Raw genomic sequence first — 17,202 nt, forward strand, 5'->3', positions numbered from 1 at the left:
CTCTTGAAGCTGGTTATGCTTGTAGCAGCTACCACCTCCTGTGGCAGTGAATTCCACATGTTAATCACCCTTTGGGTGAAGAAGTACTTCCTTTTATCCGTTTTAACCTGTCTGCTCAGTAATTTCATCGAATGCCCATGAGTTCTTGTATTGTGAGAAAAGTACTTCTTTCTCTACTTTCTCCATCCCATGCAGAATCTTGTAAACCGCTGTCATGTCACTCCGCAGTCGACGTTTCTCCAAGCTAAAGAACCCCAAGCGTTTTAACCTTTCTTCATAGGGAAAGTGTTCCAAACCTTTAATCATTCTAGTTGCCCTTTTCTGCACTTTTTCCAATGCTCTAATATCCTTTTTGAGGTGCGGCGACCAGAACTGCACACAGTAATCCAAATGAGACCGCACCATCGATTTATACAGGGGCATTATGATACTGGCTGATTCGTTTTCAATTCCCTTCCTAATAATTCCCAGCATGGCGTTGGCCTTTTTTATTGCAATCGCACACTGTCTCGACATTTTCAGTGAGTTATCTACCATGACCCCAAGATCTTTCTCTCTTGGTCAGTCTCTGCCAGTTCACAGACCCCATCAACTTGTATTTGTAGCTGGGATTCTTGGCCCCAATGTGCATTACTTTGCACTTGGCCACACTGAACCTCATCTGCCACGTTGATGCCCACTCACCCAGCCTCAACAGATCCCTTTGGAGTTCCTCACAATCCTCTCTGGTTCTCACCACCCTGAACAATTTAGTGTCATCTGCAAACTTGGCCACTTTACTGCTTACTCTCAAATCCAAATCATTTATGAACAAGTTAAAGAGCATGAGACCCAGTACTGAGCCCTGCGGCACTCCACTGCTTACCGTCCTCCACTGCGAAGACTGCCCATTTATACTCTCTCTGCTTCCTATTAATTAGCCAGTTTTTTCTCCACAAGAGGACCTGTCCTTTTACTCCATGACTCTCGAGCTTACTAAGGAACCTTTGATGAGGAGCTTTATCAAAAGCTTTCTGGAAGTCAAGGTAAACAACATCTATCGGGTCTCCTTTGTCCACATGTTTGTTCACCCTCTCAAAGAAATGTAACAGGTTAGTGAGGCAAGATCTTCCCTTACAGAACCCATGCTGAGTCTTCCTCAATAACCCATGTTCATCAATGTGCCTACTCATTCTGTCCTTGATAATGGTTTCTACCAACTTTCCTGGTATTGAAGTCAGACTGACTGGGCTGTAGTTTCCCGGATTTCCTCTGGAACCCTTTTTAAAGATGGGGATGACATTTGCTACCTTCCAGTCCTCAGGAACGGAGGCAGATTGCAATGAAAGATTACATATTTTTGTCAGAAGATCCACAAGTTCAACTTTGAGTTCTTTCAGAACTCTTGGACCTGGTGACTTATTAGTTTTTAATTCGTCCATCAGTTGTAGGACCTTCTCTCTTGTCATCTCAATCTGACTCAGGTCTTTCAACACTCCTTCCGGTATAAGTGGTTCTGGAGCAAGCAAACACTTCTCATCTTCCACAGTGAAGACAGAGGCAAAAAATGCATTCAGCTTCTCAGTCATTTCTCTATCCAGTAATCCTTTGACCCCTTGGTCATCCAAGGGCCCCACAGCCTCCCTGGCAGGTTTCCTGCTTCTAATATATTTGAAGACATTTTATTGTTGCTCTTTATGTTTATTTGCAATATGCTCCTCATAGTCCCTTTTTGCCTGCCTGATCACAGTCTTGCATTTGATTTGCCACTGCCCGTGTTCCCTTTTATTAATCTCACTTGGACTAGCTTTCCACCGCTTAAAGGAGTCCTTCTTACCTTTTACAGCTTCCATTACTTTGTTTGTTAACCATGCAGGCTTTTTCATATACCTGTTTGTGCCTTTCCTAACTTGTGGTATATATTTTATCTGAGCTTCTAGGATTGAAGTTTTAAATAGCCTCCAAGCTTCCCCAAGGGTTTTGACTGTATTTACCTTTCCTTTCAGTTTCCTCTTCACATGCCTCCTCATCTCAGAAAATTTACCCCTTTTAAAGTTAAACGTGGTTGTGCTGGTCTTTTGGGGCAACTCTCTACTTATACAAATGGTGAAATCAATAACTTTTTGGTCACTGCTCCCAAGCAGTGCGATCACTTTTACATATCTCACCACGTCTTGGGCTGGGTGGGTGTGAGGTGGGTGGGGCTGAGAGAGCTCTCACAGAAGCTGCCCCTTCAAGGACAGAGTCTCAGAGCAGCCTGCAATCTCCTTTCCCTTCCTCCCCGACAGACTCCCTGTGAGGTGGGTGGGGCTGAGAGAGCTCTCCCAGAAGCTGCCCTTTCAAGGACAGAGTCTCAGAGCTGCCTACAATCTCCTTTCCCTTCCTCCCCCACAACAGACACCCTGTGAGGCGGGTGGGGCTGTGAGGCCTCTCCCAGAAGCTGCCCTTTCAAGAACAAACCCATAGCTGACCCAAGGCCATTTCCAGCAGCTGCAAGTGGAGGAGTGAGGAATCAAACCCAGTTCTCCCAGGTAAGAGTCCAAGCACTTAATTGCTACACCAAACTGAAGTTAAAAAGACAGCAAATCAAATTTCTACCAAGTCATATACCCTTGGGGACAGTCCCTCTAGCAGCCTGGCCTACCTCACAGGGGTTTTGCAACGCTATGGGCAACAAGTGGTATGTACACTACTCTTAGATCTTTAGAACTAGAGTAGATGTGACATTTAACTCATTGCCACTTTGAGGCCTTGCAGTTATAGGGAGGGTAGGAATTCAGTTCTGGAGCACTGTGGGGGCCCAATTTGCCTATGGAATTGTGAAGGAGAGCATTATTTATCCCATCTGGGGGGCAGAAGTGAGCTCCCACAGGGAGTTTGCAGCTGATGAGTGCCAAGTAGGGCCAGAGCAAAAAAACAATTCTGGGATCACAGCTGAAATACACTACAAGAAACACAAAACATAACTGTTATACATATAGGCTTCCATACTTTTACTTGTGAATTTCACGAAAACAGTAAGAAACAATTTTCAACAGAGCCCACTGTTGTTTAGTCATACAGCATCCAATTAACTAGTTACAATAATAGACAAGTTTCGTGTTTGAATTCATTCCAGGGTCCTTAAAATGCAACATATTACTGTAAAATAACAAACTTTACCAGAACATTGTTATTTGTATTTTAAAGGTGGTTCCTTCATGGAGAGTGTTTTAGTCAATGAGATGGAAGGCTTTGCACATTTTTTTTTAAAAAAGATACCGGCTTACTCCTTCACTACATACATCTCAACAAGAAGACCGCAGATTTATATTCCACCTTCACTCTGTAAACCGCTCTAAGATTCTGATTCAATCTCCTTTCCCTTCCTCCCCCACAACAGACACCCTGTGAGGTGGGTGCGGCTGAGAGAGCTCTCCCAGAAGCTGCCCTTTCAAGAACAGAGGCTCAGAGTGGCCTACAATCTCCTTTCCCTTCCTCCCTTACAACAGACACCCTGTGAGGTGAGTGGGGCTGAGAGAGCTCTCCCAGAAGCTGCCCTTTCAAGGACAGAGTCTCAGAGTAGCCTACAATCTCCTTTCCCTTCCTCCCCCACAACAGACACCCTGTGAGGTGGGTGGAGCTGAGAGAGCTCTCCCAGAAGCTGCGCTTTCAAGGACAGAGTCTCAGAGCGGCCTACAATCTCCTTTCCCTTCCTCCCCCACAACAAACACCCTGTGAGGCGAGTGGGGCTGAGAGAGCTCTCCCAGAAGCTGCCCTTTAAAGGACAACTCCTGCAAGAGCTCTGGCTGACCCAAGGCGATTCCAGCAGGTGCAAGTGGAGAAGATATATTAACAATACTGATGAAGTGGCAACACGGAACGCGTCTATTATTGCAACCAGTTAATTGGATGCTGTATGACTAAACAACGAGCTGTTGAAAATTGATTCTTACTATGTATTTTTTTTTAATTTAAGATTTTTATTAACAACAAAAGAAAAAGAAAAACAACATACATGATACACATAACATAACACCAAATAAATTTACTACTATCAGAAGAACTAGAGAAGAAATTAATGTGGGCCAAACAAAACTATTTTGAAAATGCAAATAAAACTAGCAGGTGGCTAGCCTTCAAGTTGAGAAAAGAAAGAGAGAAAAAAATTATTAGGTCCCTAAAAGATGAGAATCAAACAGAAGTGATGAAGGGAGCCCAATTAGAAGAAGTGGTTAAAAAGTTTTACCAGAAGTTATATCAAGAGCAGCAAACAATAGAATCCCAGCAGAATGAATATATTGAACAAGCTAAGATGAAACAGATTACAAATCAGCAACGGAAAACTTTGGCGGACCCAATAACAATACAAGAAATTATTGAGGCAATAAAAAGCCAGAAAAACAACAAAGCTCCTGGTCTAGACGGCCTACCAATTGAATTCTACAAGTGTTTTGAAGAAATCCTTTTATTGCCGTATAAAAGAGTATTGGAAGGGATAAATGGAACTAAGATGCCCGAGTCGTGGAAAGAGGCGTTAATCTCACTATTACATAAAGAAGGAACTGATCCAGTTGACATTAAGAACTATAGACCGATCTCGTTGTTAAACGCAGATTATAAAATTTTTGCAACTATATTAACGAATAGATTTAAAAAAATCATTTCAGATATTATACATGAAGACCAGTCGGGTTTCATACCTGGAAGAGTAATGAGGCAAAACTTAAGAATGGTTATGAATATTTTAGAATACTACAAGGAGCATCCAGAAAAACAGTTTGCGGCGATTACTCTAGATGCGGAAAAAGCTTTCGACAATGTTAACTGGAGCTTCATTCTAAAAACTCTGACATCGATTGGTTGTGGAGAAAATTTTGTGAAATTGGTTAAATCAATTTATACAAGTCAAAAAGCGAGAATTAACGTCAATGGATCCCTGACGGACTCAATAATAATTGGGTAAGGTACTAGGCAAGGATGCCCGTTGTCTCCTACCCTCTTTGTGTTAGCACTGGAGCCGTTATTACAAATGATCAGAGAAGATTCAGGGATTAAAGGTGTAAAGATCAAGAGAAACGTTTATAAAACACAAGCCTTTGCTGATGACATATTAGTTACTCTGGAAGATCCTAGCTGTTCAATCGAAAGACTGATGAAGAGCTTAAAGCAGTATGGAGAAGTGGCGGGATTTAAGGTTAATTACCCAAAAAACTAAATTTTTATCAAAAAAATATGATGAAAGAACAAATATCTGAATTGGAAGTTAAATCAGGATTTCGTTATGAAAAGAAAAGTAAAATATCTAGGTATAAACTTAACGACAGAATTGAAAACTCTTGTAAGAGATAATTATGAAAAAATACTAAAAGAGATTAAAGCAGATTTAGAACGGTGGTGTGAGTTGCAAATCTCCTTATTGGGGAGAATTGCATCAGTTAAAATGAATGTGCTCCCGAGAGTACTATTTTTGTTCCAAACGATACCAATTATCCTAACTAAAACTTTTTTTAAACATCTAAATAAAATAGTGACAAGATTTATTTGGCAAAATAAAAAAACCAGGATCAAGTTGAAAGTTTTACAAGATAGTAAAGAAAAGGGGGGGGGGAGGGTTGCCTTACCAGATTGGCAGACCTACCACAAAGCATGTGTCTTGACCTGGGTTAAGGATTGTCTGTTATTAAGAAATAAAAGACTTTTAATACTGGAAGGAGCCGATTTGGTAAAAGGGTGGCACTCATATATATGGTATGAGGATCCAACAAAAGGAAGTATTTTTCTTAGACATGAAGTAAGGAAATCATTTTTTAAGACATGGTCTGAGGTGAAAAAACAAGTGTATAGATATACTCCCAAATGGCTTTCCCCTCTTGAAGTGTTGGTTCAACCAAATCGCTTTAGCTGGGGAGATAACTATACCTACGAATGTTTACTAGATGCTAAGCATGATTTGAATATTGATGAAAATTCTAGAATGGATTGGTGGCTCAAAGTGCAAATTATGTCAAGGTATAAGATGGATAAGGGGACAGGCTTCTCCAAGAAAATGAATGAATTTGACCGTATTATATTGGAATCAGATCGAAAACTCATTTCTAGAATTTATAATTGGTTGTTAGATTTGAAAATGCAAGATGAAAGTGTAAAAGAAAATTGGGTTAAATGGATGCAAGATTTTGGCTATACTATTGAATTAAATGAATATGAGAAAATATGGACGGAAAATCTGAAATTGATGAAGTCCTCCCTTTTTAAAGAAAATTTATATAAAATAGCTTACCAATGGTATTTTACTCCGGAAAAGCTTTCTAGAGCCTTCCCGAACACTTCGGATAAGTATTGGAAATGTGGTAAAGTGAAAGGCTCGCTATTCCATATGTGGTGGAAATGCGATTTAGCCAAAAAATATTGGGTGCAAATATCTCTCTGGTGCCAAAAGATTTTAAAAATGAGAATACCTCATGTACCAGAATTACACTTATTAAATATATGTAAAATCCCCTTACCTAAAACAACGAAAAAGCTATTGCTCCATATTGTTACTGTAGCAAGGATTTTGTATGCTAAATACTGGAAAACGTCTCAAATACCGAATAAAAAAGGAATTTATGTTTAAATTGCTTGATGCAGCAGAAATGGCTATGCTAACCTATAGGTTGAAAGAAGGAAATGTAGAAGTTATTACCTTTAAAGCCCTATATGGTCGAGAACCTGTCTACCTTAGGGACCGTCTCTCCCCATATGAACCCCAGAGAGCACTGAGGTCAGCCGGGAAAAACTTGTTGACTATCCCCGGACCGAGAGAGGTGAAGCTGCAAAGCACCCGTAACCGGGCCTTCTCCTCTATAGCCCCGAGCCTATGGAATCAACTTCCAGAGGAAATGCGGGCCCTGCGGGACCTAGAACAGTTCCGCAGGGCCTGCAAGACCATCCTCTTCCGATTGGCTTTCGCTGAAGAAGAACGAAACTGTTAAGAAAAACTGCCATCATCAAAGCAAATATAGCACTAGCACTTTTATTAACTAATTTTTAAAACTTAATTTGAATTTTAACTAAACTGTTTAAATGTAATTTTATTTATTTCTGTATAATTAATGTTTGAATTGCTGTTAGCCGCCCTGAGCCTGCCCCGGCGGGGAGGGCGGGATACAAATAAAATTTTGTTGTTGTTGTAGAAGAGTGTAAGAAAACCTGGAATCCTATGTATGTATGAGCTAAACTAGAGAGCCAGTTTGGTGTAGTGGCTTAAGTGTGCGGACTCTTATCTGGGAGAACCGGGTTTGATTCCCCACGCCTCCACTCGCACCTGCTGGAATGGCCTTGGGTCAGCCAAAGCTCTGGCAGAGGTTGTCCTTGAAAGGGCAGCTGCTGTGAGAGCCCTCTCCAGCCCCACCCACCTCACAGGGTGTCTGTTGTGGGGGAGGAAGGTAAAGGAGATTGTGAGCCGCTCTGAGACTCTTCGGAGTGGAGGGCGGGATATAAATCCAATATCATCTTCTTCTTCTTCTAAACAACTGGGTTTTGAATTGATAGAATACTATTATTTGTATTAGTTTTAGTCCATTCGCTCCATTAGATGATGATGATGATGTATATAGGTATAATAGTGTATATATATGTTTATATTTTCTTTTCTTTTTATGTTATGTGTATCTTACTATGTATTTTTGTGAAATTCATAAGTATGGTAGCCTATACGTATCAGTTATGTTTTGTGTTTCTTGTAGCACCAAGTACCGCCACCATCCACAAATCTGGCTTAGAGAAAGGGTGGAATTGAACCGCCACACAAAGATGTATATATGGTTTCCCCAGAGGTTTAACAACCCTGTAAGGTAGACTTCTGAAGCTGTAATAGGTAGAAAGGACAAGGACAAAGCTTGATCAGCCAGGACACTATCAGCTGAGATTACAAAGGGAGGTGGGGAGGTGTTCCCCAGAGAGCACTTCGATCAAGCTCTCAAAACCTTTTGGCTGTTCCTGGGCTAAAAGAGGCTAGGCTTAATTCCACCAGAGCCACAGCCTTCACGGATGTGGCCCCGATATTCTGGAACGCCCTCCCAGAAGCCATCAGGGACTTGTCAGTTCCGCAGCACCTGCAAGACTGAACTGTTTTGGATGGCATGTGACATCTAATGGGAGACGGCTGCCACCACATCTGGATCCATCGCACTTTAGTACTAACTGCCTAGGATCTGCACGCGTTGAGAAAGGAAAATATTATATGATCTGCCTGAAGTAGCACCATTGCAATTTATTTGATTGTTTTAATATTGCTTTTTGTTTATTGTGTGTTGTAGAGAGCCAGTTTGGTGTAGCGGTGAGGTCTGCGGACTCTTATCTGGGAAAACCGGGTTCGATTCCCCACTCCTCCACTTGTACCTGCTCTGAGACTCTGTCCTTGAAAGGGCAGCTTCTGTCAGAGCTCTCTCAGCCCCACCTGCCTCACAAGGTGTCTGTTGTGGGGAGGAAGGGAAGGAGATTGTAAGCCGTTCTGAGACTCTGTCCTTGAAAGGGCAGCTTCTGGGAGAGCTCTCTCAGCCCCACCTGTCTCACAGGGTGTCTGTTGTGGGGGGGAAGCGAAAGGAGATTGTAGGCTGCTCTGAGTCTCTGTGCATGAAAGGGCAGCTTCTGGGAGAGCTCTCTCAGCCCCACTTGCCTCCCAAGGTTTCTGTTGTGGGGGAGGAAGGAAAAGGAGATTATAGGCCGCTCTGACTCTGTCCTTGAAAGGGCAGCTTCTGGGAGAGCTCTCTCAGCCCCACCTGCCTCACAGGGTGTCTGTTGTGGGGGGAGAAGATATAGAAGATTGTAAGCCGCTCTGAGTCTCTGATTCAGTTAGAAGGGCGGGGTATCTGCAGTTCTTCTATGTTGTTAGCCACCTTGAGTCTGCATAGAATGGGGGGGATATAAATATAACGTAAATAAATAAAATAGCTGGACTGCAGCTTCCCTGCATTTGCCTGACAACTAAGGTTCCCAACTTCCAGGTAGCACCTGAAGACCTACTATTACAACCCCCAGACAACCAAGATCAGTTCCCCTGCCGGAAATGGCTACTTTGGAAGGCTGACTCTGTGGCATTATACCCTGCTGTGGTCCGGTCCCTCCCCAATGGCCTCGCCCTCTCTGGGCTCCAACCCCCAAACCCAGAGCGGCCGACTCTACCAACAACCTTACGAGGCAGGACGCCGTTTCCCATTTCAAATGAGGCAGAGGCATCTTCTCTTTCCGATAATTCAAATTGCTTGAGTGTCTCAGATTCGAAGTCAATCCCCCCCACCCCCAACAGGAGTGGGCGGTTTTCAACTTTATGGACACCACCATCTTCCTCCTACCCTTCTTTTTAAAAAAAGACAGGTGTCCAGATGATGGCATCGGTGCAAGGAATTTGTTTAAAACAGGGGTGGCCAAACCTGCTTAATGCAAGAATAAAAGTCAGGTGTCTGAGGGCTGCGGGACATGAATGTCGGATGTTTGAGAGCCACGAGGGAGGGAGGGAGGGAGGGAGGGAGGGAGGGAGGGAGGGAGGGAGGAAGGAAGGAAGGAAGGAAGGAAGGAAGGAAGGAAGGAAGGAAGGAAGGAAGGAAGGAAGGAAGGAAGGAAGGAAGGAAGGAAGGAAGGAAGGAAGGAAGGAAGGAAGGAAGGAAGGAAGGAAGGAAGGAAGGAAAATAGATTTGGGGGGAGGGAGACATGGAAAGAAAGCAACTTTAACTTTAAATGCATTCTCCAAGCTGCTGGCTGGCTTGGCGAAGTGGTTTAAAGAGGCAAATGCCTTCTTCAAAATGGCCAATGGGGGGGTGGCGGGGGTGGGGTTGAGAGCCACACAACATGTGTGAAAGAGCCACACGTGGCTCCTGAGCCACAGTTTGGCCACCCCTGGTTTAAAACAACAACAACCAGGGCTTTTTTTGTAGCAGGAGCTCCTTTGCATATTAGGCCACACCTCCCTGATGTAGCCAATCCCACTGGAGCTTACAGGAGGCCAAGAGCTCTTGGAGGATTGGCTACATCGGGGAGGTGTGGCCTAATATGCAAAGGAGCTCCAGCTGCAAAAAAAAAAAAGTCCTGGTGTAGTCTGAACGTACCAACACCACCACACTGTTTCACATTCCTATAAACCAGGGGTGGCCAACGGTAGCGCTCCTGATGTTTTTTTTTGCCTACAACTCCCATCAGCCCCAGCCAGCATGGCCAATGGCTGGGGCTGATGGGAGTTGTAGGCAAAAAAAAACATCTGGAGAGCTACCGTTGGCCACCCCTGCTATAAAAGAAAAAGACCTTTAATGGGTTTCAGGAAACCTGTCCCTCTCTCCGCAAAAGTGAGAGGAGTGTGTGTGTGTGTGGGGGGGGGGGGGGGGGGTTAGGCCAATGACCAGGGGATGGTAGAAAACAGCTATAGAGCCAACAGGGATTAATATGCTTTCCTCCCCATCTTTTTTTGGGGGGGGGGGGGGGAGGAGAAGAGCAGTGCTGAGTTTTCTGTATCCGCAAGCAGCAGCGGCCACCCCAAATCCGTATCGGCACACCTGGATCATTTAAAGTAGGCTTTAGAGCCACCCCATCACACCCCAGCTTGTGCTAAGTCGCTCCTGCAGATGTCACTGGTGGGTGTGGGGGGGGGGGGTTTGGCGAGGCCGCCGTCCCCTCTCTCACGGAAGCCCCCCTAAAAACAATTCCTCTGGGAATTCATCAATAGCCTTTTAGATTAGCATCTGCCAGCCCCGCCCCCTCAGTGCAGCAGTAACCCACAGAACCGATAAACGGCCATCCGACCCCCTTCAATGACGTTTTATTCATGGAAAGCTCTTACATCTTGCTTTTGCTCATATCAGCAACCGTCACTGCACATGTTCATTCAAAGCGGGGTGCCCCCCTAATCTTACAACCCACCTCTCCCCCCACACTATTTGCAACTGAGGTTCACCCAGGCCTTTTTTTTTTTGGGTAGCAGGAACTTCTTTGCCTATTAGGCCACACACCCCTGATGTAGCCAATCCTCCCGGAACTTACAGCAGGCCCTGTACGAAGAGCCCTGTAAGGAATTCTAGCAGGACTTCCTTTGCATATTAGGCCACACACCCCTGATGTAGCCAGTCCTCCTGGAGCTTCCAGTAGGCCCTGTGAGAAGAGCCCTGTAAGGAATTCTAGCAGGGGCTCCTTTGCATATTAGGCCACACACCCCTGATGTAGCCAGTCCTCCTGGAGCTTCCAGTAGGCCTGTGAGAAGAGCCCTGTAAGGAATTCTAGCAGGGGCTCCTTTGCATATTAGGCCACACACCCCTGATGTAGCCAATCCTCCTGGAGCTTCCAGTAGGCCCTGTACGAAGAGCCCTGTAAGGAATTCTAGCAGGACTTCCTTTGCATATTAGGCCACACCCACCCCTGATGTAGCCAATCCTCCCGGAACTTACAGCAGGCCCTGTACGAAGAGCCCTGTAAGGAATTCTAGCAGGACTTCCTTTGCATATTAGGCCACACCCACCCCTGATGTAGCCAATCCTCCCGGAACTTACAGCAGGCCTTGTACGAAGAGCCCTGTAAGGAATTCTAGCAGGACCTTCTTTGCCTATTAGGCCACACACCCCTGATGTAGCCAATCCTCCTGGAGCTTACAGCAGGCCCTGTAGGAAGAGCCCTGTAAGGAATTCTAGCAGGACCTTCTTTGCCTATTAGGCCACACACCCCTGATGTAGCCAATCCTCCTGGAGCTTACAGTAGGCCCTGTACGAAGAGCCCTGTAAGGAATTCTAGCAGGACCTCCTTTGCCTATTAGGCCACTCCCCCCTGATGTAGCCAATCCTCCTGGAGCTTACAGTAGGCCCTGTGAGAAGAGCCCTGTAAGGAATTCTAGCAGGACCTCCTTTGCCTATTAGGCCACACCCCCCTGATGTAGCCAATCCTCCTGGAGCTTACAGTAGGCCCTGTGAGAAGAGCCCTGTAAGGAATTCTAGCAGGACCTCCTTTGCATATTAGGCCACATCCCCCTGATGTAGCCAATCCTCCTGGAGCTTCCAGTAGGCCCTGTGAGAAGAGCCCTGTAAGGAATTCTAGCAGGACCTCCTTTGCCTATTAGGCCACTCCCCCCTGATGTAGCCAATCCTCCTGGAGCTTACAGTAGGCCCTGTAAGAAGAGCCCTGTAAGGAATTCTAGCAGGACCTCCTTTGCCTATTAGGCCACACACCCCTGATGTAGCCAATCCTCCCGGAACTTACAGTAGGCCCTGTAAGGAATTCTAGCAGGACCTCCTTTGCATATTAGGCCACACCCACCCCTGATGTAGCCAATCCTCCCGGAACTTACCGTAGGCCCTGTACCGAGAGCCCTGTGAGCTCTTGGAGGATTGGCTACATCAGGGAGGTGTGGCCTAATATGCAAAGGAGTTCCTGCTACAAAAAAAAGCCCTGGTGTACACATTTCAACTGTAGCGAACGGGCAAGCCCAACAGAGATCCTAAATCTCCTGCATACTGTCAGTCTGCAGCTAGAAAACCCTGCGCCCCCCCCCCCACGTCACAGCACCCCTATGCAAATGGGGCTACAGTCACCAAGATTGTACAACTCCCATCCCCAACACAGTGTGTGCAAACTTGTGCTCAATCCACTGTTAGCCCAAACACTTTCAGCCCTGGAGCAATCATTAGACAGGACAGTCAGCAAAGCACCCCTCTATGACACCTCTTCTCACACACACACACACACACACAAAGGGACTGCTGTTCTAAACCAGCCGGTGGTCTGCTCTGCCAGCGATTTAGTGAGGTGTCAACCTTTATATTAGCAGACGTCCGAATCTCCACCCCGTAGGGCAAGAAACCTTTCGAAATCAACTGCACCCCACAAGGACAGCTGACCAGAGACAACAGGAGAGCGGCTTGCAGTCTTCACACCCCTCCCAAACCCCAGGAACAGGGCAGAAACCACATGTAACAGCCCACCCCCCACCAAATTATTCCATTTTCTTCTACAGCTTTCAAACAGAAGAAACGGGAGCCCCACGGCTCTGACGCTCTCTTCCCCCAATGCATTCCCCACCTGACAATAACGCAAAAGAAGCAAGCAAGCAAGCAGAAAGAAAGATGCCGCTAGATAGATATAATCTACGGCCAATGTCCAGAATGTAATCCAGTCTCCCCCCACACACTTTTGCAAGAGTCAGCGCCTGCTATAGCAGCAGCTGCAGCGCAGAGAGAGAACAGAGCCCCCCCCCCCACCCAGCCATCGCATGCAAGCGACGATGTGCAAGACCCCCCCCCTCCCCGATTGTTTGCAATGTGGCTGCGGTGCGTGGATGTGCGTGCGCAAGCGAGCAAGCAAGGGCAGAGCCAGGGCAGGCTGCGGGCCGCCCCCCCCTCCACCCCACGCCGCCTTCCTTCCTCCCTCCCCGGCACATTCACCTATAATAATAGACATCGCTCTTGCCAGCGGAGAGCCCCGATTTCCTGGTCACTTCTTCCCTTTTCCATCCCTGGGGGAGAGCAGAGCACTCCCACCTCTTCCTATCCATCGCTTCCCCAGGGCCTGGCTCCGGATCGTTCCAGCCGCCGCCACTGCCGCCTCCTCCAGCCTGCCTGCTGGGTCCAAGATCTCTCGCAGCCAGGGCTGCGGTGGCTGGTTGACTTGCTGGTGCTGCTGCTTCTGGCTTAGCTTGCAGGCTGGCCGTTGCCGCCGGTGGCTAGCGCGAGAAGCTGGTTGGCAATGCCCGGGCACTGCTGCAGTTTCCTTGGTTCAGCACACTGCTGGCAAGGCCCAGCTGTTCCCGAGCGCCTCCCTCGGCTAAGAATGGAACGTCGCGCCGGCTCTTCCCTCCGGCGGGCTGTCCGCCTCCTTCCTCTTGCGGCAGGGGGCGCTGTTCCTCTCTTGCCACCCTCCCTCCTCCTCCTCCCGCCGTCAAAACCTGCTGAGCCGCGGCCGTTCTCAGCAGAGCGCTCCCCTCCCTCCGCGGCGAGTCTATTCCTTCTTCCTTCTCCTTCCACATCCTCCTCCCTCCCCCCCCCCCGGCTCAGCACGCTATTCCGACCGCGCACGCGCCTCTCCCTCACGCACGCAGGGCGGGTAGCGCGCGACGAGGGGAGGCAGCCGTTGGTTCGCGGCGCGCTTCAAAACGGGCTCAACTTCGCCTCCGCACGCGCCTCCCCGCCCCTCGCGCACGCAGAGCGGGAGCGCGCGCGGGGCAGCCGTTGGTTAGCGCGCGCTTAAAATATAGATATATATAAGAGAGGGGCTAACTTCGCCTCCCGCCAAGCGGAGGGGGAGGGGGAAAAAAAAGAAAAGCGAGTGCTTCGACCCGATGTCCTTCCGCCTGTGTAGAAAACATAGTCCTCCTTCCCCTCATGAGGGGGGGGGAAATGTAGTCTCGCCCCAGACACGTGACTCATAACACACACCTGGCCCTTAATTTCCCTCGAGAGCGCCGTACACGTGCGCAAGCCTGAACGTCTGAATGCGCCCAAAACACAAAAGCGTGCTTAAGGCTGGCCTTGTCAAGTCAAGCTCGCCCTCAGGGTTGACCCAAGAACCACCTTTTCCCTACACCTCCTTTTTACTACGTAAATCTTTCCGCTTAAAAATAATACCCCCCCCCCCAAAAGTAATCCTCTTCACATGCTCAGTGGCCTTGCGCAAAAAGTGACTTTCTTGCCACAACCACCCCCACAGCCAGCCCCACAGGGCAACGCCTATAGCAGGGGTGGCCAAACTGTGGCTCTTTCACACACATTGCGTGGCTCTTGTGTGCCCCATTGGCCAGCTGGGAGGAGCCATTTTGTCTCTTTCAACCCCTTCTCCAAGCCAAGCCAGCCAATGGGGGGGGGGGCTTGGAGAACACATTTAAAGTTAAAAGTTGCTTTCTTTCCACCTCTCTCTTCCCATCTTTCCTGTCCACCTTTCTTTTTTTCACTTCCTCCTCCTTGCATTCGTGTCTTGTGGCTCTCAAAACAGCTTGCATTTCTACTATGGGGCTCTTAGGGGTAGCAAGTTTGGCCACCCCTGCCCCATAGCGTCTCCCATCTTTCTAAGCTTCCCACACCAATGCACCTTTTTAATGCTGGAATCCTCCCCACCTCCCCCCAATTTCCCCCCACTGCGTCCCTTCCTCACCCATAGCTCCCCTGAGCATCTCCCCACACCTCAGACCCCCCCTGCCTTCAATGCAGCCCCTTAGCCCATAGACCTCTTCTCTGACCCCCCAAGACGTCCCCATCCCCATAGCTCCGCATTTACCCCCCCATTTCCAAAGTTCCCCCGCCCCACATCCACCCCTTACCTCCCCAGCTCTGCAAGCCCCCTTCTCTCCCCCCAATCTTTTAACCCAGCCACCCCGCCCCATAGACCTCCCCCCTATCCCCAGCCACCCACTTCGCCCTTAGTCTTCCCCTGCCCTCTTACTAACGCCCCCCCAGACCCTTAGGACCCCCCCAGGGGGAAGTGTTTGTGAGTTTTCTGCATTGTGCAGGGAGTTGGACTAGATGACCCTAGAGACCCCTTCCAACTCTACGATTCTATGAACCCAAACCCATTGGCTTCCAAATCTTTCAAATCAAATGCCCAGCAATGCCCCCAAACCACTTCACCCCCCTACTTATTCAACCCTAACCTCTCCCCCAAACAAATCTGACCCTCTTTCCAAAGAGCCCCCCCCCCCAACTTGACCCGCCCCATGCCTGCAGCCTCCCTGGCTTGCAGCTGCTCTTAGCCCCCAAGGCTAGACTACAGAATAAAACCTCTTTTCCCACCCCACTGCGACCCACCCCCCTTTCTCCACCCCTGCCCCACGTTGCACACCCCATCTTTTGGAGGCAGACCACTTCTCCCCCCCCCCATCTCCTGTTGCCCAATTGTCCCTACAGAACAACACACAGCCCCTGCAAACAGACCCCACTTCTCTTTCAAGCCCCCCCCCGTTTCCTGCAGCCCCATATTCTCCCTGCTCCCTAAACCGCAGATCTTCCGCACCCTCCAACTCTTGTCCAGCCCCCTAAGGCGCGGCCCTTCCTCCTTTCCGCCCACCCCGAACCCACCAGACTGCTATCCCCTAGTTTCCCCCCCAAAAAAATACAACCTAGGATGCATCTCTTTTGCCCTCCAGCCTTTCCCCTGCGACCCTTCCCACTTTTGCAGGACGTCCTTGCCCCACATCCTCTCCCCCAGCATGCATGACCCACTGACCCCCCCCCCCCTTGACCCATTGTCTGCGGCCCCATCTACACTTCCCGCATTTTTTAATGCATGCAAACAGACAAGGATCTCCCCATTTGGGCTCACCCCAAGGGAGGGCAGCGCGGTCCCCCTCTCTGCCCCCCAGGTCCCCCGGCTGCCTTGGCCATCTTCCCTCTTCCTCCCTCGGGCAACAGAGCCGCCGCCACGTGGTCCCAGAGCACGCGACCCCCGCCCCTTTCCACCCCCCAAGCTCCGCCCCACGGCGCTCAGCCAAGAAGGGGAGGGGGCAGCAATTAGGAGACCATGACCGGCCTTCCCTAATTTAGCACAGGCTGGGGTGTGGTGGTGGTGGTGGCAATAGTTCTTAAATGCACCCCCTCCGACAGTCAAACCAATCTAGGAATTCAACTAGCCCTTGTTTTGGATGCCTTGGCATTCAGACAGGGTTGCAACAGGTGGTTTTCAGCTATTTCAGGGGTGGCCCACGGTAGCGCTCCAGAAGTTTTTTTTTCCGCCTACAACTCCCATCAGCCACAGCCAGCATGGCCAATGGCTGGGGCTGATGGGAGTTGTAGGCGAAAAAAAAACTTCTGGAGAGCTACCGTTAAAGAAACCAGGTTAGGTTCCCTTACTTAGTGAACATCTCAGTTCAAAGATACATCCAAGTGGCAGCCCCGTTGGTCTGAAGCAGTGGAATAAAACAGGAGTCAAGTTTCACCTTTAAGACAAAACTTGGTTGGTCTTAAAGGTGTGACTGGACTCCTGCTTTGTTTCTCTCAGTTCAAATTCTCAGAAAAGACATTCACATCTTTGCGTTTCCTCTCAATGCCAACGGCTCTTCTTAAAGGGGAAATATCTTCAAATCCCAATGGCTCAGCATTTTTGAATCTGTGGAGCTGCAGTTTTAGAAGATTTGATCCGTTATATTTTATTTTGTCCCATGTACAAAGAGGCTAGAGCCAAATTTATTGATAACCTGTTAAGCAGGGCGTAAATTTTCTTCTGACACCGATAAGTTGGTCTTTTTGTTATTTTATTTTTACTTTATTTACTTTAAATTTGTATGCCGCCCACTCCAAATATGGA

The 17,202-nt window shown here is 48.1% G+C and overlaps 1 protein-coding gene across 3 annotated transcripts in view; it reads right to left on the reverse strand.

The window, feature by feature from the left end:
- The window catches only part of MBD3 (methyl-CpG binding domain protein 3), a 37,490-nt gene extending 21,135 nt beyond the window's left edge, over window positions 1–16,355 (reverse strand). Inside the window, exon 1 of one of the 3 annotated variants that reach the window (XM_060232779.1) lies at window positions 16,222–16,355. In XM_060232779.1, the coding sequence (XP_060088762.1) occupies window positions 16,222–16,283 (62 nt within the window). In that variant the 5' untranslated portion in view covers window positions 16,284–16,355. Of the gene's footprint in view, window positions 1–13,355; window positions 13,578–16,221 lie in introns of those variants that run through there. The other 2 variants (XM_060232780.1, XM_060232778.1) reach the window with 2 other exon arrangements.
- Window positions 16,356–17,202: the final 847 nt, after the last annotated feature.

The sequence above is a fragment of the Heteronotia binoei genome, chromosome 2 (genome assembly GCF_032191835.1).
Source record: "Heteronotia binoei isolate CCM8104 ecotype False Entrance Well chromosome 2, APGP_CSIRO_Hbin_v1, whole genome shotgun sequence".
In the NCBI taxonomy this organism is placed as follows: Eukaryota; Metazoa; Chordata; class Lepidosauria; order Squamata; family Gekkonidae; genus Heteronotia; species Heteronotia binoei.